Source organism: Pteronotus mesoamericanus, unplaced genomic scaffold, assembly GCF_021234165.1.
Source record: "Pteronotus mesoamericanus isolate MK-2021 breed Mesoamerican mustached bat unplaced genomic scaffold, CSHL_Meso_final contig_78, whole genome shotgun sequence".
Lineage (NCBI taxonomy): Eukaryota > Metazoa > Chordata > Mammalia > Chiroptera > Mormoopidae > Pteronotus > Pteronotus mesoamericanus.
Window position 1 is genome coordinate 23987242 of NW_026555258.1, and position 27297 is coordinate 24014538.

At 34.4% G+C, this 27297-nt stretch overlaps 1 protein-coding gene across 1 annotated transcript in view; it reads right to left on the reverse strand.

Moving 5' to 3' along the window:
* Positions 1 to 7056: 7056 nt before the first annotated feature.
* The window catches only part of SMC2 (structural maintenance of chromosomes 2), a 48542-nt gene continuing 28301 nt past the window's right edge, over positions 7057 to 27297 (reverse strand). The window contains 11 exon segments of the mRNA XM_054584593.1: positions 7057 to 7283; positions 8260 to 8407; positions 12384 to 12544; positions 15517 to 15633; positions 17675 to 17875; positions 19614 to 19684; positions 19687 to 19735; positions 19737 to 19808; positions 21805 to 21948; positions 22923 to 23116; positions 26855 to 26979. Coding sequence (XP_054440568.1) covers positions 7095 to 7283; positions 8260 to 8407; positions 12384 to 12544; positions 15517 to 15633; positions 17675 to 17875; positions 19614 to 19684; positions 19687 to 19735; positions 19737 to 19808; positions 21805 to 21948; positions 22923 to 23116; positions 26855 to 26979 — 1471 coding nt within the window. The 3' untranslated portion in view covers positions 7057 to 7094.

The window sequence follows — 27297 nt, forward strand, 5'->3', positions numbered from 1 at the left end:
ACTGAGCTGGAAGCAATCTTAGGATAAAAAATTTTTCAGATATTTTCTTCAAATTAACATCTGCCTTGAATTATTTGTCCAATGCTAAGAAATTAGCAATAAAGCAAACTTCTATACGTAAATTACTAAGGGATTTAAAATTTTTTCCAGTTATAGCTTACTTTTAATATTATTTTGTATTGTTTTTAGGTGTATAACGTAGTGGATAGACAATAGTATAATTTACAATTTCTCCACTGATGTTTGCAGTACCCACCTGGCACCATACATAGTTGTCACAATTATTATTGACAATATTCCCTATGTAGTACTTTACATCCTGTGACTATTTTACAACTGCCAATTTGTACTTCTTAATCCCTTTACCTCTTTTACCCAGTCCTCCAACTCTTTTCCCCTCAGGCAACCACCAGTCTGCTCTCTATGAGTCTGTTTCAATTGTGTTCATTTATTTTGTTCTTTAGATTCCACATATAAGTGAAAATGTGTGGTATTTGTCTTTCTCTGACTTAGTTTGTTGAACATAAGACCCTCTAGGTCCATGCATACTGTCTTAAATGGTAAGATATCACTTTTTTATGGCCAAATATTCCATTCCATTCCATATATGTACCACTTCTTTTTTATCCACTCATCTTTTGATGGGTCGTTGGGTTGCCTCCATATTTTGGCTCTTGTAAATAATGTTGCAATGAACATAGGGGTGCATTTATTTTTTTTTCAAATTAGTTTTGGGTCCCTTCAGATAAAACCCAGAAGTGGGATTGCTGGGTCACAAGGCAGTTCCATTTTTAATTTTTTAAAGAAACTCCATACTGTTTTCCATAGTAGCTGCACCAATCTGCATTCCCACCAAAGGTGCACAAGGGTTCCTTTTTCTCTGCATTCTAGCCAATACTTATTGATTTATTAATGATTGCCATTTTGACAGGTGTGAGGTGATACCTCATTGTGGTTTTAATTTACATTTCCCTGATAATTAGTGACGGAGAACATAAAAAAGAAAGCAAACAAAAAAAACCACACAAAACAAAACTAAAAACCTAGGAATAAATTTAACCAAGGAGGTAAAAGACTTGAACTCAGAAAATTATAAGATACTGAAGAAATTGAAGACACAAATAAGTGGAAGCATATAACATGTTCATGGATAGGAAGAGCTAACATCATTAAAATGTTCATACTACTCAAAGCAATTTATAGATTGAACGCAATTCCTATCAAAATACCAATGGCATTTTATGGAACCATAAAATAACACAAATAGTCTCAGCAATCTTGAGAAAGAACAAAGTTGAAGAAATCACACTACCAGATATCAAACTAGGCAATGCTGTATTCAAAACAGCATGATACTGGCATAAAACGACATAAGGATCAATGGAACAGAATAGAGAGACCCCAAATAAACCCACATCTGTCAATTAATATTTGACACAGAAGGCAAGAACATACAATGGGGTAAAATTTTGTCTCTGATTAAAGTCAAAAGATGTGAAATAAAAACCTTTCATCTTTGGGACACAAGTTTAGACAATTTTCATTTACAAAAACAAAATAGGAAGTATTAGAATATATAAAAGAACCGACACTCAATTTTTTGGAGAACTCTCCAGTGTGACATCTTTGCTCTTAAAATTTTACTGACTTTATTACAAGGGTGGTTATATGACAAAAATCCTAATAGCAACTTTTCAGCATGAACAGTCAAACAGTCTCCTTCTAGTCAGTTTGCTAATCCATACAGTGTGGTACATGAGCTAATATCATGGTCTATTCCACCTTTAACTTTTATGATTCTGCTTATTAAGCAAATAATCTTTGAGATCAAGGCATTTAATATGCCATGGGCTCTAAAAAGATGCACTCACCTCTTTATAGCCTATTAGAACTAAGACGTGTTCATTACTACTGTTATGGAATACTTGGTGCTTTATGAAATGAGTGGGAAAAGAGAAGGATTCACAGAGGTGGTAACTTTTGAGTAAAACCTTAAAGAATGGGTACACTGTTGATAGGAATGGTAGAGTGACTGCTTCACATTGAGTATAAAGACAAAGAAGAAAGCTGTATTCAGGAGTGGCCACTATTGCAGACAGGGTGGAATATCAGTTTCATAAAGGCTGTCAGTTTGAGATAGGCTGGAACTCCACAAAGTGTGCAAAAGGAAAGCTTATAGTGCCAAACTGTTTAAACAGGTAGTAATGTGCCTTAGGACCAACATACAGAATGGAGTAAGAATGAGCTTAAAGTTTAAGAGACTAGAAAATGCCTAAGGACCTTCAAGTAACAAAGCTCATCTGATAAACCACACAAAGGGTACTTAAAGCCTCGATCCATCGACAATACCTCCTGTTCTTAACTGTAGGCAAGAAAAGGGACAGATTATGCCTACCATTCTGTCATATGTTTAGGGGTTATTCACTATACTATCTAACTAGCTTGGTATAACTGTGAACTGCATCCTTTCTCTTTACAATGTATTTAAAAATCTCTCTTCTTGCTCCCGCCCATGCATGATTAAGGTCTATGCACGGCATTCTGTGAATGTTATCTCAGCTTCAGGCACAAATTCAGGAGTGCACCTAACTCACAGTAAGATTGTAATGGCTACGAGTATGGGCTCTTCAGCCAGCCAGTCTGAGAGTTTAAATCATGCCCAACCCCGATCCTCCATGGCAACATCATACCTATAAAAATGGGCAAATTATTGCAGTTTCCCATCTAGAGTTAAGAATAAATGTGTAGTTGAGAATAAGCTATGTAGTACAGTGGAATCTTGGTTCTTCAACTTAATTTCAGAAAACTGTTTGCAAGGTGATTTGTTTGAAAATCAAATGTCCTTTGTCACCTGACTCATGAGAGGCACATGACTGATACAGGGATGAGCATGAAAGGGTTGTCAGGTAGAGACTTGAGATCCAAACTTTTGTTAAGACAACTGAGACATTTTTTCCATGAACAACTTGGTTGAGAACCAAATTGTTAAAGAACCAAGATGGTTCAAGAGCCGAGGTCTGACTGTATTAATGTAATATTCTTCCTTGATGCTACACAATGAGACAAGTTTCTTAAAAGTGAGTTGCAATGTGAAACTTGAAACTGTATCAATGAAGTTCTCGTACCCTATTAACATTAAAATCCATCGGTCTTGACTGTACTTACAATGGCTATTTTACCCATGCAGGATTTTTTAACATTTCACATTGGACACTGGGTAATAACCATTCACTGAGTTATGCAGATGTTTAAAATGTTAACATATCTCATAATACAATATTTAAAAATCTCATTAGTTAATATTACCACCAGTGTTATTAGAAAAGTCAAGTATTGAGATGTCAAGTTCACAATAATGAATACCAGTTTTCCAAAATTGTTTCATTTTAAAGCTACAATTTTATTATTTGCAACAAATATGTCAGGTTCTTATGACAGGCTCACTTTATTCATTTCTGAGAAATTTCTACCAAATACCAGACTTAATAACCACATTTGTTTTAGTCTAATGCTCAAATAAAAATGATATTCCATGAAAAACAAGAAGTTACTTCAGACCCCAAAGGAAATAATTGCATTTCTGAAAAATACTCCTTATGTTTTGGTATGCGGAAGTGCTTTTATACACAATTCTCATTTTATCATTCAAATTATTAAAGATATGTACTCAGCAGGTTGATATAAAAAATAATTTTTACAGCTTAAAGACACTTAAGGGAAAGTGCCATTAAAATTTCAGATGCATAGCAGTGGAAACTGCAGGTAGTGCTGCCTTGCCTTGTGCACGTGTGAAGGGTGTGTGTGTTTTTCTATATAAACATCTAGCTGTCAGTACTATCTGCTGAAAACTACTTGATAATGGCTTATCTTTTGTAGATGTTGTTAAAGTCAATTTACTATTTTCATTTTTGTTTGAGGACTACAGTCCCCTCATTTTCTTATTTTGTCAAATTTTAGTATTAGGACAACACTGGCCTCATAAAACAGGCTGGAGGTATTCCCTGCAAATCTGTTTTCTGAAAGACTTTAAGACTGATGTTATTTCTTCCTTGGTTGGTAAAATTTACAAGTGAAAACATATAAAACTGGAGTTTTCTTTGTGGGAAGATATTTAATCATTCCTATTGCCTTAATAGATGTGAGACTATTCAGGTTTTATATATCCTTGTGTCAGTTTTGGCGAATCTTATTTTTCTTAGTTTTTCCATGTTGTCTTAAAGTTGTTGAATTTATCAGCATAAAAAGTCTTAATTTTTTGTCATTTTAATTTGGCTAAGGATCCATAGTGACAGCCCTTCTTTTGCTCCTGATACTAGTGATTTATAATTTCTCTGGTTTATTTGATTGGTTTAATTAGAAATATTCCAATTCTGTTGCTCTTCTGAGAACTGGATGGTTTCATTGATTTTCCTTCATTGTTTTTTACATCTGGTTGATTTCTATCCTTTATTATTTCCATCTATTTAATTTTGGTTTACTTTGTTCTTATTTATTTAGCATATATCTTACCGTAGCAGAATCTTAGACCATTGATCCTGAACTTCTTTGTTTTCGAATAGAAACATCATTTTCTAACAATTTTTTTAAAAAATTAAAATGATACAAAGTATGATCCGTGACCATAACAAAACTAAACTAGAAATTAGGCTAAAGTTGTTACATGATTGTATCAATCAATGTAGAAAAAGCTTTTGACAAAATTCTATATTCATTATAGAGCCATGATCAAACCAGGAATAGACGGGAACTTCTATAACTTAAAGAACATCTACCAAAAGCCTATACCTAACATTATGCTTCATCAAAAGACAAATATGGCAGTTCCCATAACTTATACAAGGTAAGAAAAGGCATACAGATAAAAAAAGAAATAAAACTGCTAATTGAAGATGACACGATTGTGGGAGTGCTGGACTGTTAAGACTACCATGTTGGAAAAGGGATCCTCAAATCTGTGCTTTTGCATTTGTTAGTGTACTTGAAATGCTGGGGGAAAAAACCAACCCACAAGGAATTCCCTTGTCAAATGTTTGCGGTTCTTTTGACATGTTGTGCATACTGCTCATCTAAGCATCTCAAATTTATTCTGTACAATAAATACAAATGTTCACTGTCAGAGAGGTAGCATATCATGGCTTCTGGAGACCAACTGCCCACATTTGTACCTTGGCTCTGCCACTAAACCATGTTATCACTGTGGGCAAGTTTCTTCCCTGCTCCATTCAATTTCCTCAATTATATCATGCTGACAACAACAGTTATTCATTTCACTGGATCATTAATGGATTAAATGTGAAAATATGTACATATAAGAATAGTGTCTGATGTACAGAAAGAGCTCAATAAATGTTACTCATATTGTTGCAGATGCGTGGAATAAATGTTCCCATCTCACTTAATGTTTGCCTTCTAATCAAAGAATAACAACAATATTAGTCACAAACTTTAATGTTAGAGAATTTTCATCAAAGAGCAAATTATATGTAAGACAAAAATTATGAAAGCAGTCATAGAACATGTGTGGTTGAGGAAAGAAAATTAGCACATAGGCAAAATATTCCCCCCACAAATTATTTATACAATGGTAGTTAACACTGCAATGAAGTAACATTTTATAACTAGTAAATTACAAGTATTAAAATTAACACCTGTGTTAAGTTGTGATCAACAGGAATACTATATTGCTGACAGTGTAAATTGGCAAAGCTGTTTTTGCAAACCATTTACAATGCATTTGAAAGACAATAAAAAACTTCTTACATCTGTTACATGTGATATTGGGCTCCCTGTAAATCAGCATTTATAGCTCTGTCTCCCTGGCCTCCCAGAGTCGTCAGAACTAATTCCAAATGCAGTCCTTTCCAATGTATCCAATAGTATCAGTTATCTGGGTGTTGTCTGACATCCTCACATATGTACAGGGATGAAAAATAAGAAATGTTAAACCCAGCGCCAAAAAATATGAGCATATGTTAGAGAAAGGTAACACAAAGGAACAAAAAATGAAATAAGAAGAAGGGATGTAGGATAAAAATAACAGACCCAAGATGAGACTGGCACATGTCAGAGCTTTTAAGATTCAGAGTTTGGAGACACTGGTGATATACCTACAGACACTAACAACTATTCTTAGGTGTTTGTTTACACAATCTTTTGAGATCTTAAAGAAACTTCATCCTTTTGAACCAGAAATGTGAAGACAGTAAGAAACACTATAATCATCAAATTTTGAGTCCTACCTAGTGGTAGAACAGATGGATTTAATTTACTTACATACATATCAGACTAAAGAAAAAAGATCTATTGTCTCCTACATTCTCATTCACCAGTAGATTACTGATTGGCTTATGAAAAGGCTGACAAAAATCTCCGAAAATACTGGAAGACATGAGATAAACTTGTGCCAGAGAGCAGCATGCAACACACCTTCTCTTAAGTGTCTACTGAGATATTTGAAGATATTTTAAAAATGTACAAATGCACAGATAATTACTAAGCATATAGAAACATGATAGTCAAAAATCATAAAATGGGAAATAAATCTTGAAAGATTCTGTCATTTGAGGCTAAAGCAGGGATCTAACATTGTATCCTCAGAGAACTAACCACAAATAGCTCAGAATATGCCTAATAACTTTTTCTGTGTCCCCTTCGTTGGTCCAGCTATTTGCTTTATTAATCTTCCTTACCTTTATGACTTTATTAGCAATAGAAAAACATATTGATATTATCTTAGGAATTATATTAAAAGCTGATTATCAGCTATATTTATCTTATAATCTAATTATACCTGTTTCTTTGTATTTTTCCTTTTACAAAAAGAACTTCCCACAAACTGGGTATCTCAGGCTCCCTAATATATTGTATAAAAGAGTTGTGTAAGAAAAATAATTGATGGCATGAATAAAATCACAATCACAGTAATTGGGCCACGGTTACACTAATTTTAAAAAGAGGAATCATAGTCATTTAAAAGTGATACAGAGAAATATGGATTAAGTAACAAAATAACTTTAAATCTTTATATAAACAAATTAAATAAATTCCAAGTTCTTAAAAATTTTATGTTTAAAAAACAGGTCAAGGTGAAGGAGTCAATTCATACTTTTAACTTCCACATGTGATCATTTGGGTTCTTTTGCCTTGGATTTGGCTTCCCTTGGAACCTTTCCATTTTGACACTGAGTAGATCTTGCTACTGTAGAAACACCATCCACAAACTTGGTTTTGAAAAGGACGTTTGCATTGTTGAACATACCCTCCTTTAGGGACACCACAATGAACTTAAAGGAAAAACGGGAAAAAAAGCATAAAAGTAATTTTTGTAAAATCCTTACAGAAGTTTTTTTTAAATTTTTTTTTTTTAAATAATGGGGTTAAATAATTGTTTGGAGATATTTTGATTTTTGTTATTTCTTTAAATGCTTGGTTCCAAGCAAATGCACATCCTCAAATGCGGGTTGCAACTGGTTATATTAGACACCTAAGTTAATTCTAGCTTTCCATCTTTAGGAGTCTCTCAATTTTACCTTGAGTGCTTCATTACCCAAGTTGACTACTTCCTTTTGGTTGAATGCTTGTTGTTATTTTCTGTAGCTGGCAACTGTTTTGTTGCTGGCTCTCAAAGCCTCGGGAAAATGTTTTCCCCTGTGATATTTTAATATCATGGCTTCAAGTTCTTATGGCATCACCACTAGCTCAAACGAAACATTTGTATTTGTGTAATTAAGAATGGGTAGTGCTTCATTGCTGTACACTAAAATAAAACTGCTATAATAAATACACAGTCTACGATAACTATAATAAGTGAAGCCCCTCAATAGTTGTCCAATGGATTATCTATAAATTATATTTGGCAGCCCTAGTTCAATAAAACAAACGGTTTTTAGTTTAAAGGGGCTTTCTTTTCTTTCCAGCCAGGAGAAATGACAAGTACCCCACCAAGTGCCACATGATGTTGACACACAGGTGTATCCCGAAACACTCTTGTTTTGACTGTGTGTCTTTGGCAGCAAGCTAGAAAAATAATTACTTTTAGCCCTAACTTAATTACAAATTATGAAAATATTAGAGTCTCCTCACATTACAGTTAACAATTGTAATGTCTGGCTTTTTCTATAATGAAAGACCAAATACTCTTTCGTTCTCAACCCGTTTGAATATTAATATATATTTAAAGAAATACACAATGCTTTAGTATTCTTCAATCTTAAATATTGAAATGTTTTAAAAAATAAAGATATTCTTCCTGGTTCTCACCTGAGAATGTGTGAAATGAGTACGCAGCATCTGTCCAATATTCTGGGTATGAGAAAGATCCAAGGCTGCATCTACCTCATCCAGGATATAAATTGGAGCAGGTTTGAAGAGGAGCATGGACAATATTAATGACAAAGCCACTAAAGACCTAAGAAAAGAATGTTAAAAAAAAAAAATCTGTCAAAACTTGATTTTACCACTCATCAAAACACTGAAGCTTATGAAAAGCACATATTTAGCTAGGAGACAGTCATAGAAAAAGGAACCTTAAGTTTCAAACTTCAACACTTGCACTAAAATGTCTTATTTTTGCCTTTCATTTTTCCTCTTCAACGAATTTTATTATTGAGTAGAACAGGTTTTTGTTCTTCTCTCCAAATAATCAGGACATTATATTTGTCACCCACCTTTAAGAAAACAAATTTATATTAATAGTTTCTTTCCTTCCACAATTGTATTAGATGCTAGTGTCTTGGTAATGCGATGACTGGTACAGGTGCCCTCTTTCAAACTTTTCATATATATGCATCCTCTTGCATACATACACTCTATCCTTTTCTTTTTTATTGGCACCATTTGAGTAAGTTGAATAGATTGTGGCCTGTTACTCTAAATATTTGTTACTGCCAGAAGTTTAAGCAATCCTTTTGTGACAGTTAATTCCGTGTCAACTTGATTGAATCACAGGGTGCCCAGATGTCTGGCAAAACATTATTACTCGGTGTGTCTGGGAGGGTGTGCTCAGATGAATATAGCATTTCAGGTGCAACTCAATAAAGCAGTATGCCCACTCCATGTGGGTGGACAGCATTCACTCTGCTAAGGGCCTGAATAGTAAAATAGGTAGAGGAAAGAATTCTTCCCTTCCTGTCTGATTACTTGATTTGGGACATGAACATTCTGCTCTCAGTGCTCCCGATTCTCAGGTCTTCACCATCCGACTAAATTATACCACTTGCTTTCCTGGGTCTCTAGTTTGCAGACAGCAAATTGTGCGACTTCTCAGCCTCCACAATAAAATGAACCACTTCCTTGTAATAAATCTCTTCATATATCTATTATATACAAAACCCTATAGGGTCTTTGTCTCTGGAGAACCCTCATATACCTTATTTAAAATTTGTTATTATGTCCACTTTCAGATCTGTAGCTCATCTAAAGTTCTTTTCTAGCTAACCATCTCCTCTTAACTGGTTCTGGTATGAAGAATCACAGTAATTTTTATAACATTATTTCTTAAACATATTTTATAAGAAAGCCTTGTTTATTTTAATACAAAATACATATACTTCTTCAACATTAGGATAAAAATTACAAACATTTGTAACACTCTGTAATGTCTGTGAGCAGCACTAGAATGAACTGTCACCTCAATGCTTACAGTACTCCAATAGGGTATTTATTAAGAAACATGTAGCCCTGGCTGGTGTGGCTCAGTGGGCTGACTACCGGCCTGAGAACCAAAGGCTTACTGGTTCGATTCCCAGTCTAGAGCACATGCCTGGGTTGCAGGCCAGGTCCCCAACAGGGGGCGGTGCAAGAGGCAACCACACACTGATGTTTCTCTCTCTCTCTTTCTTCCTCCCTTCCCCTCTCTATAAATAAAATCTTAAAAAAAAAAACAACCCAAAATGTAAGTGGGGATAAAAGAAAATGCTTCCAAAGGGGACCTAGAAAGGTGAAACTGAAATGTCTAGCAAAGGAAATGAATGAGATGGTAGAATAAAAAACAACAGTGAGACTGAAATTTGCCTCTATTTTATGCATATAAAATTTAAGGAGCCTAATATGTAAGACTACAAATTTTAGTTAGAACATTTGATTTAAATAGTAGGCAGCAAAGGAAAAGTAAGGAGAATCAACTACAAACTAGATAAAATATATAGCTGGGGTCATTGAAGCAACCTAAAATTATTTCTCACTGGTTTTTTCTGTGCCAAATATTTAAGACCACCGAGCTTTAAACTTCCCATTTAGGAAAAAAAAGAAAAAATCCTCATCAAGAGTTCAAGTACTTTGCCCGATAATAGTACAGTTACAAATAATTTTATATCTTAATTATGGAAACAATTTTTAGGTCCCAATAACAAAATCAACATACATTTTCTATTTTCCAGGACTTCGGCAAAAAGTTTTTTAGAATTGGGATCTAAACTGGAATTCAGTTTTGGTTGACAGGCAGCAGAAACTCAAAATATTAACGAATTTTATTAATAATGAAAATTACTGAGTAGATTGGTATTATTGGTATTTCACTCATATAAATGATGAAGATTTCAGAAAGGAAACTAACAAGTCTTAGTGTTTTCTATGAATATGAGAGAAGAGTAACATGATGGCATTAGGGGGCATGTGAGAACAATTCAAGGATATGGATTCTACATCATGCAAAGGGAAAAATAAATAACCGTCTTCAATTATGTAAATATTCATAAATTTTTCATGAGGTTTTACTTGTTTGATTCTCTGCAGGTAAAGAGTTATGTCAAATGAGCGTTTAAGTTTTTCTTGGTAAGCTGATTATCTAGATCACTGAGTCAAGGCTGGGAGAAACTTCCCTGAATCCCAAAATATGCTATTTCCAACACTCAACATTCATTCTTTTACACAGGTTTCACATTCCATCTGGTATCATTTCCCTTTACCTGAAAACTTCCTTAACCTGTACAGTTCTACTGGGATCAAATTCTTACAATTTTTGTTTTTATCAAAAAATATTTCTAGTGCCTTCAATTTGAAGACATAGAATTCTGATGTTGTTCCAGACTTCTGGCTTGCAGTTTTTGAAGAAGTCTAACGTCACTCTCACCTTCGTTCCTTGGCACTGTAATATGTCTTCTTACCTCTGGCTGCTTTAAAGATTTTTCTTCTAATCACTGGCATATAAAAACCACAGTAATAGTACCATATATGACATACCTTGCTCTATTATTATCATACGTATGTGGGATGTTTATACTACCTGAAGTTAACAGAAATGCAGTCGGTAGGTTTACAGAACTCATGAAACCTGGAATTTGGGACCATTATTTCTTCAAGTACTTTTCTGTTTTGCCTCTATCTCTCCTTTTGGAATTCTAATCACATGTATGTTGGGTGGCTTAATATTATCTCACAGGTCACCGAAGCTGTTTCTTTTTTGTGTTCTGTGTTTCTCAGTTCAGCTTGAATAGATTCTTTAGCTGTCTTCAAATTCATTCATGTTTCTTTTACTTTGTCTAATCTGTTAATTTCACACAATGGACTTTTCCTTTCAGTTATATTTTTTTCTCTCTAGAAGTTCCACTTGATACTTCTTTAAAAAAATTTCCTTTTCTCTGTCACATTTTTTTCCCTGTAATTCTTGGAAACAGTTAACGTAACTCTTTTACCCTCCTTATATGCTAATTTATCACCTGTCATTTGTAGGTAAGTTTGCACTGATTGATTTTTCTATAGGGTAAGAATCTCATTTTCCTGATTTCTCTCTAGTAATTTTTATTAGATGACGGACAAGTTACTATGTTGTTCAGAGACTTAGTTTTGTTTTCTTTCTTTAGAGAGTGTTGGGCTTTGTTCCAAGAAACAATTAAGTTACATGCAGATTAGCTATATTCTTCAAGGCCTGCAATTAACTTTGCTAAGGTTCATCCATAGTAGCCTTCACTTCAGGAGTAATACAAACCTAATTCTATGATATAGTTCACTGGAGTCTTCCAAATGCTAACGTCTGTTTCCTGAATTTAGTGAGACTACTGGGCTTCCTGGGTGTTTCCCTCCCTCCACCTGCATTCCAGACATTGCTCCTAGCAGGGTAAGAAAGCAGGGTAAGCACTGGGCTCACAGTCTGTTTCCTTTTTCTCAGGTATATACTCCTGGACTACTCATTTTCCAATGTCTGAAAATAATTGTTTTTCATATATTTTAGCTAGTTTTCTAGTTAATTATCCTTACATTTCCTTTGTTGTCTACTATTTTAATCAAATGCTCTAACTGAAATGTGTAGCCTTACACATTAGGCTTCTTGAATTCTATATGCAGAGAAAGCTAAGCAATGCAAAACTGGCATGAAATTGATAGGCCATGAGATGATGGATTATAATAAGAGGAATTCGTAATTATAATATAGCTAAGGGATTACTCACCTCTGACCACCACTAAGCTCAGTTAGGTTTTCTTTCCAAGTATTTCCTAAAGCAACCTTGAACTCCAGACCATCCAACACAGTTTGCTTCTCTGGTGGTGCAAGCATAGCATTAGCACCAGGCAAAAGAGTAGAAAAAATAGACCCAAAGTCCTTGTTCACCTGGGTGAAAAGATGATATAAAAATATCACAGGTTTTCTAAAATATTACATTTTAACATGCGTATGTGCAACCCAGCAGTGCATTTTTTTGTTACTCTAGGTCAGGGCTTGTCAAATTATGGCCCATGTGACAAATCTGGCAGTATCTATTTATTTATGTATTTTCTATGGCTGCAAGCACTAAAACAATAGAGTCTAGTAGTTGCAACAAAGGCTATTTGGCTTGCAAAACAATAACAAAATTATTTGTCCCTTTACAGAAACAGTTTACTGAGCCCTGCTCTAACTTCCAAAGGGAACTAGAGGCTATACCTCGACCCTACCCTGAAGTTCTGTAGGCCATCATGCAGGAATCCTCAAAGCCACACAATTGTACAGTACAGAAGACTGAACTTGTGGTTAGAGAATCAAAGACAAAACAAAAACTCTTTTTGCCACAAAGTGTTCTGTTACAAAACTTGTTTTCTGTTGACTGGTATGGTTAGGATGGGCCTCTAGTTGTCAACTAACCTTAAAAAGCCTAGGATGATCAGGTGGTTCTAGGAGAAAAAGGCATGAAATCAAACAACCAGATCTGTTCAAGATGATGAATGGTTCCTTTTATGTTTCTCCTCAAAGAAGTTGAGGTATCAAGGAACAGGAATGGAATTGGACCCCAAGAGAAAAAGGCTAAAGAAGCTTTTTGGCCTATTTTAAGCCACAGTAGGAGATTATAGAGATTTAAGGCCAATAGTGTGGCTTGTAATTGGGTATGTTTTGTGCACATACACTTGATGATTTGAGAATTCAGCATACACCCACATGGCTTGGACAGCCCTGTTCTCTAGGGAAATCTCCAAATTCAAGTACAAAATTCAGGGCAAATATACTGTCTATGAGTAGTTATAGTAATAAGGAAATCTCTAGACATAATCAGTTTTCCTGAATATAGATTTACCAAGGAGTATATATTTTCAGAGCACTGTACACATACTAAGAAATATCCCACAGGGGACACAGGCTCTAGTTTTATCTGGGATAGATTTTCAGAGGTAGGCAAGTTTCAGCTAAATGGAGAGACAACAACAGTCTCTTTTTGGGAGATCTGGAAGATAGCATAGTACTTATAAACACACTAGATTCTTTTTAATATTTTGGCCAGGCAAGAAAGAGGCAGTTCAGAACTAAGACAGTGGAATGCCACTGAACCCTAAATATGGCCACGGACCACATATACAAATTCTACCAAAGGAGAGGAGAAACTAACCTATTAGTTAATGCTCAGAGAAGAATATAGCCTTGTCCTAGAGAGAAAATAAATTATGTTAATGGGTATATAGATCTAAGCAATCAAATTTTGAAAATCCAGTGAGGCTAAGACAGAAACAAGAACTCAATCAGTGCCTAAAATATGCAGGCTCTGTGAATCAAGAATGCTTATAGCCAGAAGGAAGTATATAATGCTGATAACAATACTTCACCTCATTAGGTTACTGTGAGAATTAAATGAAAAAAATTAATGACAGTAATGCATGACATAAGCACGCAATAAATATTCTAGCTTTGTGAGAGCCTTAGAAATAGGGAAAAATCAGTATAAAGGATAAATATATACTAGGAATTAATCCAGGAATCATGGGGGAAACAAGAAACAAGAGACAAAACCTCTTAGATCCAGTATTAAATCCACATGGTGTACAACAATGGGGCCAACTTCTTACATGCATTTTAAAAAAGACAGACAAATGCAACATTAACCCTGAAAACACTGTGACTGAAAGGGGTTAATTGTGCTGCCATAACTGAAAATGAAGTTCTGTAGAATTAAGAGAAAAAGACGCAAGGTGCCCAGCAAAATTCCAGAGGCACAAGATTGTTTAAGTACCAAACAGCATAGTCACTATGTTAAGGATTTAATGAAAAAGTGTTTTTTGCTATGGTAGAGATAGAAAAATAGGTTAAGGAATTATTCTAAAGGAGACAAATATGTAGAACCAGGAAAGTAGAAATAATGGTAAAAAACCCTGAAATCTTCCAAAGTTGCCATAAAACAAAACAAAAATGGTAACTATTTTTTTTCTTTAAATAAGAATCCAGTAAAAAAAGAATACTGACCTTCCTTGTTTATTGCCCAATTCTTAAACAAAAGGGTGACAAGTGTTAGCAACTTGGCAGTTAGCAGTTGTAACTTTGGTACTAATTTAGAAAAAAGAATCCCATTTTTTAATCTTGGGCTATTTCATCTTTATAAACTTTGGTTTCTTTACATATAAAATAGGGATAAGAACTATCAAAGTAATGGAATTGTTTTAAGATAATTCATGTAAACTGATTAACAAAGAAAACTGTTTAATGTGTTAACTAATATTAATCCAATGTGTACAAAAACAGTTAAAAACCTACAGGATGCATAACATTTATGAATTCTGAAATGCAATTAAGAATTTGTAAGTGGTTAAAAAAAATGCTAAGCTTGCCATAGAAACATTCTTAAAACTCTGTGAGTCTTGGCAAGAGATACCATGGAGGTTAGAACTGAAGGGGTCCTTGGAAGAACTTTTCCAATTAGGGATTCCCCAATGTGAAAATAATACTGCTTCCAGTTTTAAGCAGAGGGTGAGTGGAGAGTATCTTATTGGAGAGTTTCTTCCAAATATAAAAGCCTATGATCTCATGGATAGGAAAGAGGACTAAGAATGTCCCCTTTCAAATAATAAAGAACTGGCAAACAGGGTAAGAATAAAAAATGGAGAGACTTAAAATGTTAGGAATTTAATATATCTTAGGAACCAGAGAAGAGACTGAGAGAGTATGATGGAGTGACACAAACCTACCTTTGCAAACTGGCAGTAGTCAGGTCCAAAAGGACAAAATGCATGAGGCCCTTTCAAACATAGATCAGTCATTTCCAATTCATCTTAGATAAACCTACTGCCAATATTCTTCATTTTTGCCTCACACAGAATAAATGATATTAGTTTTGTTTCAAATACCTTTTGCCAAGCAATATTTAGGGCTTGGTTTTTCTTCTGGTCAAGGTCTTCTATAGTTGCAAGTATTTTGGATTTGTCATTTTCTACAATTCTCTTCTTCTTCATCAAGTCATTATACTGGCAAGATAAAAAGCATCCTTAATTAGAAAAATATGAAATCATTTTTATATTATAGAATTCAGTCAGTAATAAAGAGCCTTCATTATTTTTATGTACATTATGTATTCTTATTTACCAGAAAGACATACTGTATTGACAGCTATAATGTACACCAATCAAGAGGAAAGTAAATATATCAATATGTAAAATTCAGTTATTATAACTGAGAAATTATAGGACAAGCTCCTATATTTTGACTCCATTAATATTCCCTTGTCTTCCTAGCAGCCAAGACACAATGAAAAAATGTGTCATATGTAAACTCAAAAGAAGCCCTGCATGCTAAGTTCTTAAGGTTAATCTAAGCAGCGACAGACAATTTCAATTTTTCACCACAATGTAAGATACTACATAATCTGGTCTTTATTTTTCTCTCTGATTTTTGGCATCATACTCCTCCTGACGCTGCAGCCATTTGGTCTTTTTTCAGTTCCTTGAACATAATAAACTCACTGTAGCTTCAGGGTCCTTGTATTCTTCTCTCTTCTTCAACATTCTCCCTCTATATCTGACCTTACTTAGTGTCTCAAGTTTCAGCTCAAACATCCCATCTTCACAGTGACCTTTCCTAGTTAATGTACAAATTTTTGGGGGGTGGGGGGGCATTGAGGGAGGCTGCGGAGGGGTAATTACACTATGAATAGCAAAACTCCCTAAAAATCCTCTTATCTCATTTTTCCTCAAAGCCATATTTCAAGGCCTCTAACTCTGTTCCTTAAAACTCCAGCCAGTCCTGCTAGCTTCCTTACTGCCCCTCTTCTTTATGGCCAAGCTCCTAAAACCTGTTCTCCATGTTTTTATCTTATTCCTTGCATTATTCCATGTAGCAGTTCCTTATGGGTACAGACACAAAATATAACAGAAAAACCACCCAAAAGGCCATCTGTTTATCAAAAATGGAGCTTTCCTCTTTGGTAAGGAGATAGAAGTTGGTGAATTCTTTAAAAAAAAAAACCCAAAAATGAACAGTTATCATTACCTAATAAAAGCCAACAAGTAAAAGTGAACAAGTTTTCTGATGCTCTGCAGCTGACATTTGGGCCAATGATTTACTTCCCTAAATATCTTATACATTGCAAAGCTTTAATGGAGAAATGAAAACCAGTAAGAACATTTTATAGGGAGATCACAACACATAGTTAGCCTGTTTGGTATCTAACATAATATAGATTCTTTGTGGAAACTAATACCAGTAACTGTTTTCTTTTGAACCATTACAACAAAATTTCTTAAAAGTAACTGAACTCATCATAAGTATCAATTTTACAGAGCTCTCATTAATGCTATTATGCAAATTCAAAGAGAATTTTGCAGAACGAAAGAAGGTATAGGGTGTAATATAAAATTACTCAATGGCTAATTTTTATGGGGCTGTCAAGGATAGGAATTGCTTTCCCCTCTGGATTTTTCTAGCGACATGGCAGACTATAAAAATTTTGCCAGGGTAGGGGAGATGGATAATCCTATCAAGTAACTTACAGCATTAAAAAAAGAAGATGCTGCTAGATTTATAGAATAGTAACAGTGGTTATGTATATAACACTTTTAATGACTACTTATATAATGATGTCAGTATACACTATACACTAGAGTTAAAAGGAAGACAACAGTTGTGCAGTGATTGGTGAGGAGGCAGTAGACCTTATTTTTCATAGTCTTTCAAGGTAAGTGAAACAAATGATAGCAATGTGAGGCGTTAACATGATCAAAAAGTATTTTTTATTTATACCATGAATAAGATGAAAGCAGAACACATTTATGACACAGGGCAAAGCCACCAGAAAAGTCATTCAAGGCACAATAGAGCATATAAACAACTGGTGATGCAAAAAAAGAAGGAAATCAGAAAACAATGAACTGAAAAGGGAGAAAAGGAAAATAGGAAGAAAGCAAGTACCAAGAATATCATGCAAAAGGTTGACCCTAATCACTGTCAGAGGTTATACAGAACCATCAATGCTACTCACGTTCTCACATGCCGACCAGGAAAATGACTTACCCGCTCTTCCGCTTCTGTCAGTACATTCATAGCTCTCATGTTGACATTTCTTCCTAGTTTCTCCTTCATTTCTTGCAACTTCTGAAGTCTCTGACCAGCTTCTTTTGGGTTGTTAGTTTTGAAATCATAGGCGCTATTGGGTAGTCCAAAGAGGTGTTTCTCTGCATTAATCCAGTCATAATCTTTCAACATTTTGGATACCTAGCCACATATGATAACAGAAGGATCTGTCACTGCTTGTAAGCCTACATTTAAAACCAAGTTTCTTAAATACTTACTCATTTTAAATAGAACACTTTAGAAAAAAACCCCATGACTCATTTGGAAAAAAATGAGATTCACTGAAAAAAATGAGATTCACTGTATGAATACTTTTACCTGGAGGATAGGCTCAAGAAATAAGAGATAACACAGAAAAAGGTCTTCTTATTACTTAAGCATCAGAAGAAAGCCAACTCAAATTTTTACAATGAAATTTAAGTCAAATGAGGCTTCTTCGAATTTTACTAAATTCCACCACTTAAAAAAAAAAAAGCTGTGAAAGTTAAAATTCTTACAGAATTTTACTAAAGTTCAAGGTTAGATAAAATTGTGGAAGCCTATTCCTGACTGATGTCTAATAATTTTTAGAATTATAATCTAAGTAAAAAACTGTCCTAAATGTTGTTTCCATTCCCGTTGCTCTCTTTTGACCAGACACAGTAAAATACATAACCAATTGAAAAATTTAAGTTGCAGTGCTTAAGGAAGGCTTTCTTCTACTAGAATTGTTACTGGTAGAAATTAATACTTGTCAGTTTGTTTATTCTCATGCATTTCCCAGTTATGGTCTCACCCCTAGGTTCCAAAGTAAAACGATCCTTTCTGGTCTGTCTGCCCTGCTGACACTTCCAACTCTTTGAAGGCATTCTGTGTACATGCAGCTCATCTATATATCTTAAGTGCCTGCAACAGTTTCTGAAACTAGTTTGTATGTGATAAATATTCAATAAACTGCTTCTTTCACAGAATCCTTGACTTTTAGCAGTTCTACTTCCACATCCCTTTACCCCCTTAACTGTAAATAAAGTCCCCTAGTAATCACCAATATTACCATTAATTACCAAATTGGCTAATGATAAATATAAATACTAGTAAAATATTAGAATAGTACAATGTGGCCATAAAATGTTTTTGAACCAAGTAATGAACCTAAACATGACTTTTCAGGGGGTATTTTGTATGCTGTGATCTTTTTGAAGTTAAATCTACTGGGCTTTTATGATGCTTAACGAGTTTTAAAAGGTACCAAACTGTTACATACACATAGGAAAACATAATGGGTAAATTATTAAGACTGTATGGGTGCAGCCTCTTAAGCAAGCAGTGAATTTCTCCAAAAGCATGTATTTTCCTTAAAGCATCAAAGACACTGTGATACACAAAAGGAAGAAACTAAGAGTGACCAAAAAAACTTTGAGATAATCTCAAAAAGATAACTGCTTGGTAAAAGATTTCAGAGGAGGATGCAAGAATTACAATGATCCTTAGAAGGATATCCATATCCAGAAGCATATTAAGTTTACAAGATGCCTGTATATATTTTTCTGTGAGTCTTTAAGTTCAAGTTGAAATAATGTAAAAAAATACACATTATTACTACAAATACATTAGTAATAGTTCTATGAACATTGGGGGGGAAAAAGTCTTTTCCATGAGAGACCACTAAATATGAGGTAAAAACATCTTGTAGATGGAAATAAATTAAAAAACAAAACATTTGTGACATTTGGTGAAAATGAGCATTGCTGAGAAGCAGTTAACCTAGCTGTAAAGGTTCAAAATTATGTTAACACTGTAGTTCTGCCATTTACACTTAATTCTTCATCTAGTTTACTGGAATTTTTCAATAACCCAGAAGCAAAGATTTGCTTAAGGGTACAAATGAACACAAACATGCCTTTGAAGCAGCATCTTCAGCTTCCCTTTTATGTTTGCTGATATTGTGGTCCAGTTCCTTAATTTTAAGCTGAGAGTCATTGTTTTGTTCCTTGTGCTTTGCTACTTCTGCATATTTAGCTTTAATTACATTGTCTTGGGCTGTTATCACTTCTTTTTGCTTGGTCATCTCTTCTTGAGCTTTATTTAATGATTCCTGAAACAAATAATTAGGAGATAATATAAATACATACAAACGTGTGGGCGGGGGAGGGAGAGAGAGTGCGAGCGAGCAAGGTAATATGGAGATATTTTTAGTTTACTAAAAGATCATTTAACAGACTTCTGGGTAAGATGGCAATGTCATCACAGGCAAATGGTCACCTAACCCGCTATATTTTATATCTCCATTAAAGTGACTAATGAATTTTATACATAGGAGAAAACTGGGATTTCCAGTAGAAAGGAAAAAAAAAAAAGATGGGACGCAGTGATCATGCTGGAGGCAACCAAGTTTTTGCTGAATATATTGTAGTTAGGATTGGAAGCGGGAAAGATTATTGCAATCCGACCTGTGAGGTCTCTCAAGAAAGTGGCCTTTCTGGGTAGTTAATAAGATAATCTGATAGACTTCCAAATGACATTTATCAGAAGGGGCCAAGAACAAGGGTAGAAGGTAGGCTGGGATTTGTTCCTTTTCCTGTCTGTAGATGGAAGCCATATAAACTTTACCAGTGGCAAAGGGAGGGTGCAGTGTTTGGCTCTAGCACAGGAGTCAAAACAGAGAAATGGGAAGAAAACCTTTCTGAAGAAATAGATCTGTAGCACAAAGAAAAACTTCCCGGTTTGACTTCTGCCCCCCGCTACCTCCCAAGATGAAGCTACTCTACCTCCAAAGTGGTCATTACAACTGGAATGCAGCCTACCACCAATGCTTGTTTCCCAGCCACCCAAACATGTAATGCTTCATCCCAGATCTTAAAAGCCTAAAAAACAAACAAACAAAAAACCTAGCTCAACTGGTTTTAGGTGATAGAAAACAAAGAAGAAAGACCACCTTAATTTCCTTATACTGTTTGTGTCACTAGAGGGCTTTTGCAGAAGAACATAACATAGCATTCACCTAAAAGAGCGATTTTCAACCAGTGTGCTGCAAGAATTTTTAAAACAAGCAATACGTGACTATTTAGTCAGGGGCACTGATATGCCAACACAACAGCAGCCAGTCATTGTGAATCAAAGATGCTTCTCAAGGACAAGCTTGTCATGTGCAAGGGCTAGCAGCTTGCAAGGCTTCCCCGACATCCCCAGTGAGGGGCCTTCTCAGAATGGTCACAGGCTGGGCACCTCCCCATGGCCAGTCTCCCCTGGCATCCAAGAAAGCTATGTCCCAAAAAGTGCCGTCTGTGCAGCACTTCTTTACAGACAGCTTCCCCTGGCACACCAACCCGCACCACCAGCGGGCCACGCATGTCTTCTCTACCACATCTGGCTCTCAGCCCTGCAGGAAGAATGGTGCTCTTCCATGGGTGCACTGCCTCAGCCCTTCAGGTAATCGCTGTTCCTTTTATCTGCTATTCCTATTTTCAGATTCTCTTTACCCTTTAGTGATCAATCCCATATCATTTCAAATTCCTATTATAGTTAATAATTTTGTATTTAAAATTTGCCCAAACTACTGTGTAGCCCCGGCCAGTGGCTCAGTTGGTTGGAGCATCTTCCTGTATACCAAAAGGTTGAGGGTTTGATTCCCAGCCAGGGTACACACCTAGGTTGCAGGTTCAATCCCCATTGGAGAAGGTATGGGAGGCAACTAATTGGTGTCTCTCTCTCTCTCTCCCTCTCTCTCCCCCCTCCCCCCTCTCTCTCTCTCTCTCTCTCTCTCTCTCTCTCTCTCTCTCTCTCTCTCTCTCGCTCCCTCTCTCCCCCCTCCCTCTCTTTCTTTCTAAAATCAAACAAGAAAATCCTCAAGTGAGGATTAAAAAAAAAATTACTGTGTAGTTTTTGTCATCTGAATAGACTTGGACTAAAATAATTGCTAGTATTATTTCAGGACTCTTTCCGGATGGGCAATCATCATTTTTGTTTCTCTTTATGAAAAGGGTAAAGAGATTGTGACCTCTCAAGTCAAATATCTTCAAGCCAATGTTTCAATGTTGAACATAAATACATTAACTCGAAGCAATTTCTTCAGTATGGTAAGCAAATCTTACCTTACTTTTAGCCACCTCAGCTGCCATTCCTTTGATCTGACTTTCATAGGATTTGATAGCTTCATTTACAGCTTCAAGCTGTTGTTCACAGGATGCATGTTCTCTCTTGAGTTCTTCCAGCTCCAGAGTGATAGCTTCAACTTCCTATAAGAAACACAGTGTCTGGGTATTCAACAGGTTATTAACTACTAAAAAATAAAATATATATCAACAAAATTAGCAAGAATCTCATGCAGCTTACTCAACTACTAAAAATACATGTAGGCTATTTGCATAGAATAAAGGAGGGAGAGAGAATTATTTACTTTACTATACTTAAAAAATGATAAATGTACAATGTTTACAGGTTCAAAAAGCTTAGCATAAGCTATTTATCCTTTTATTCCCATATGGAAAAACAATATAGAATTCTACATAACAGATAAATTAAGTAGAGGTAAAGCCTTTTCTAGACAATTATTCAATGTCAAAAATGAGTTTCTCAATTTTCTTCTTTCCTATTATAGCTTTTAGTTCATTAGAAAATTATTTGAGCAGCTATTTAATTAACCATAAGCTGGGTTAAAAAAACAAATTATGAAGAAAAGTGAAATTGTATGGAACAGTGATTCACAGCATAGCCATTGGGGATGGAAAAACATAGATTAAATTTCCAGCTTTGGTACTATCAAAAAGATAATCAAGTATCACAAGGCTACAATTGAATGGCACTTCATAAAAATAACATGCTTTGCCCTACTTTATTCTTTCACAGCATACGTTCACAAAAATGATGAACAAAAAATCAACAACAAATGTCTGATATGAAATATCTCTACCACATAAGTAAGTTCTGTCCACTCTAGAATGAAGCATTTACCAAAAGGCAACTTTGCTCTTTCTCTAAAATTAGCAAGCCAATGCAATTCACACTTATATGACACTCAATTATTTGGTTTTCAGAGAAGACGATATTTTAATTTGACTTTTAAGATGTGTAATTTATTTCCTAAAAAACACTTTGGTTTTAGACTCAGTCGTGATGAACACTGATAAATAAGGCCAACCGATGATGTTGTACCACCTTTAGCTCTACGTTGATATAAAAAGATTGGTTCTCTTTCAAGAAAGGTTATTACCTGTTGTTTCTCTTTCATTTTCTTGCTGGAAGCATCTGCTTTTGTTTTGGCACAATCAAGTTTTTTCTGAGCATCCTTCAGTTCTCTCTCTCTTTCAGCTTCTGCATTTTTCATTTTATTTTCCAGTACTTCATATTTTTCTTCTGCTTTTTTTTGAATTTCTTTGGTGTTTTTTAAGGTCTCCTCACTTTCCTCTGTTTATAAAGTAGATAACCATGGCTAAATGAGGTGCCCCAACGATTAACAGTTATAGATAATAGCTTACAAATTCAACTTTTAATATAATAGAAGGAATGGTCTAGAAAGGCTAGAGTTTTTTTAAAAAAAGTAACTGTTCCAACCTTATTGTAGAAATGGGGTGTTGAAACACAGATCCTGCATAAGAGCCATATTTGAATTATCTGAAGATCTATGATGAAATTATTTCCAGTCATATGAAAGTGAGTAATAGAAACTTTACATACAACTCATTTACTTTAACAAGGTTTTCAAACAACTTATTAAAAAGCTCACATACCATCCTTTTTATATACCTGTATAGTTACTAAAACCAGAACTGAAAGAATAACTATATTTTTCCTTCATTTTAGTTGCCAGAAAGCTTATAATTAATTTTATAAACAAGCTTACTTTGTGTTCTTCATTCATTTACTTTGATTCAAGGAATCTCTTATTAAAGAGAAATATTTTAAGAACATACCTAGAATGAAGCATAGTAAAATATATTGTCTCTAAATTTATAAAATAAAAAAAAAAGGTAAGATATGAGTATGTTACTATCACAAATGACACACTGTGATAGAACCTAGGTACAAATACAACCTTGGATGCCATGATTGCACAATTTCTTAAACTGTTCACTGCAGAATATTGTTGCTAGAAATCAAAAGGTAAACCAAAAAACAAAACCAAACCCAAACACCCTTGAAACAAATGAAAAATGGGAATACAACCTACCAAAATGTATAGAATGTGTAAAAGCAGTTCTAAGAGGGAAGTTCACAGTGATAAATGCCAACATCAAGAAACAAATAACAATCTCAAACAAGCAACCTAACTTTACATCTCAAGGAACTAAAGAAAGAGACCAAAGTTTGCATAAAGAAGAACATAACAAAGACTTGAGTGGAAATAGAGACTAAAAATACAATAGAAAATTTAACATTAAGAACTGCTTCTTTAAAAAAATAAACAAAATCAACGAACTATTAGCTAGCCTCACACACACATAAAAGGCAGAAGATTCAAAATAAATAAAATCAGAAAAAAAGAGAAGTTAAAACCAATACTATAAAAATACAAAATATCATAGAGACTACTGTAAACAATTATATGCCAACAAACTGGATAACCTATACAACCTATGGAAATTAAATCACAAAGAAATATAAAATCTGAATAGACAAATTACTAGTAGGGAGGTTGAATCAGTAATCAAAATCTCTCAATAAACAAAAGAATGAAAGTCCAGTACCAGAGGGCTTCACTGATGAATTCTACCAGACATTCAAAGGACAATTAATACCAGTCTTTCCTAAACTCTTCCATATTCATTTTATGCGGCCAGCATTACCATGATACCAAAACTAGACAAGAATGCCGTAAGAAAATTACAGGCCAATATCTCTGATGAATATAAGTTCAAAAAATCCTCAGCAAAAGATAAGCAAACCAAATTCAACAATGTCTTATAAGGATCATTCCCCCTGGGATACAAGGGTGGTTTAACACTTGCAAATCAATGTGATATAACCATATTAACAAAATGAAGGATAAAAATCATATGATCTCAATGGTATAGAAAAACTATTAGGCAAAATTCAACATCCATTTATGATAAAATTCTCAATAAAATGTGTGTGAAGGAAATGTACCACAACATAACAACGGCCATGTATGACAAGCCCATTGTTAACATCATACTCAACAGTGAAAAAACCCAGTTTTCCTCTAAGATCAGGGGCAAGAAAAGAGTGCCCACTCTCATTACTTTTATTCAACATAGTATTGGAAGTCTTGACCAGAATAATTAGGCAAGAAAAAGAAATAAAAGGCATCCATATCTGAAAGGAAGAAGTAAAACTGTCACTATTTGCAGATGACATAGTGTATAAAGGGAACACTAAGGATTCTATTAAACAATTGTTAGAATAAATGAATTCAGTAAAGTTGCAGCAAACAAAAACAACATACTAAAAGTCTGTTAATACTCCTCTAAACTAATAAACTATCAGAAAGAGATATTAGAGAGATTTAAAAACAATCCCATTTACAACTGAATCAAAACAATAAAATACATAGGAATAAATTTAACTAGGGAGCTAAAAGTCTTGTACAATGAAAACTATGAGACACTGATAAAAGAAATTAGAGACACGGATAAATGGAAAAATGTTCCATGCTCACAGACTGTAAGAAAATTATTAAAATGTCCATACTACCTACCCAAAGTAACCTATAGATTCAATACAATCTCTATCAAAATTCCAATGGCATTTTTCACAGAACTAGAACAAATAATTCTAAAATTAGTATGGAACCACAAAAAACCATGAATAGCCAAAGCAATCTTAAGAGTGAAAAACAAAGACGGAGGTATCATGCTCCCTGAATTCCAACTATTCCACAAAGCTATAGTGACCAAAACAGTATGATATTGGCGTAAAAAGATACATAGCTCAATGAAACAGTAGAGTGAACCCAGAAATTAACCCACATAAAAATGGTCAATTAATTTACAAGAAAGGAGCCAAGAATATACAATGGAGAAAGGACAATCTCTTCAAAATACGGTGCTGGGAAAACTGGACTGCCACAGGTAAAAGAATGAAATTGGACTATCTTACACCATACACAAAAATTGATTCAAGACTTGAACATTAGACCTAAAACCATAACTCCTAGAACAAAACACAGGGGAATCTCACTATCGATTTTGATTTGACATTAAAAGCAAATGTAATAAAAGCAAAAATCAAGTATGACTACATCATATTAAAATACTTCTGCACAGCAAAGGAAACCATCAACAAAATAAAGAGGCAACCTACTAAATGGGAGAAAATATTTGCAATCCGTATTTGATAAGGTATTCATAACTAAAATATATTTTTAGGTAAAATAAGTCAGAAAAGCAAATACCATATGATCTCATCTGTATGTGGAATCTTAACAATGACTACAAATTATCTGAGCTCACAGACCCAAAGAACAGACTGCAAGAGGCAGGGAGTCGGGGTGTGGGATGAACAAAATGGGTGAATTTCTTATTTTATAAAAGAAAAAAAAATACAAATATTAGTGCGGAAATAGGTGTGTGGATATTGTCCTAAGGAACAAGAAAAATTAAAACTACCATATACAATTAAATTCTGATTAAAACTGTAAGATATATTCTTAAAATTAAGGAGATAGCTATAAAGGAATCACATTAAACATAAAAAAAAATCTCTGTATAACAAAAATACTATACACTTAAAAACAAATTGAAAAGCACATAAGCCAAGAATATTAATAATACAGATAACTTATAAGAAATCAGAATATGAGAACAATAAACTATAAGCAACCCAAGAGAAAAATAGGCAAAAGAAAAAGAAAATTCACAAAAGCAGAAACAAAGGAACATACAATAAATATCCCAAACTTCACCAGCAATCAAATTAAAATGCTAATGAACTACCTCTTCACAACAGATTGGAGGATTTTAAAAGCCTGAAAAGGGATAGATTTGGAAAATTGAGAACTTTCATATGCCACTGGGGCAAATGTGTACTGCCACAAATCAGAATTTGGCAATATAATAATCACAATAGTTAATAATTAAAGTAAGTATTAAAGATAAATCAAATAAATATATAAAAAAGATAAGATATGAATACCTGAAGTAAGGTTACTGGAAACAGATTAAGCACAGAAGTTCTTTATCTTACCAATGGTTTTTTTAAGAGCATCTAATTCTTCTTGTTGCTTGTGATACGAGCTTTGCTGGAGCTTGGTTTGTAATAAATCTGCCTCCTCAGTTTTCACCTCCCACTGCTGCTTCAGTTTGCGATACCTTAGAAAAACAGAAATTCGAACACAATTTTTCTGATTTAAGAGGTGATTCGAACTACAGGCTTTTTACCTAAAATTCATATACTAAATATAAACACTATAACATGCCACTGGTTACAAGAATAGTTTTCAGGCATCAATTAAATTCAAGTCTGATTTGATCATTGAAGGTTAATAACTCTAAATGACCAAGACTAATAATAACTATTTACAGAAATGCTCAATTTTAGAAAACATTAAAATCACCTTTATGATTTTAAAACAATAAAATCAGCCTATCTTATCAGGCTTCCTTAAAAACAATCCCTTCTATTAATCC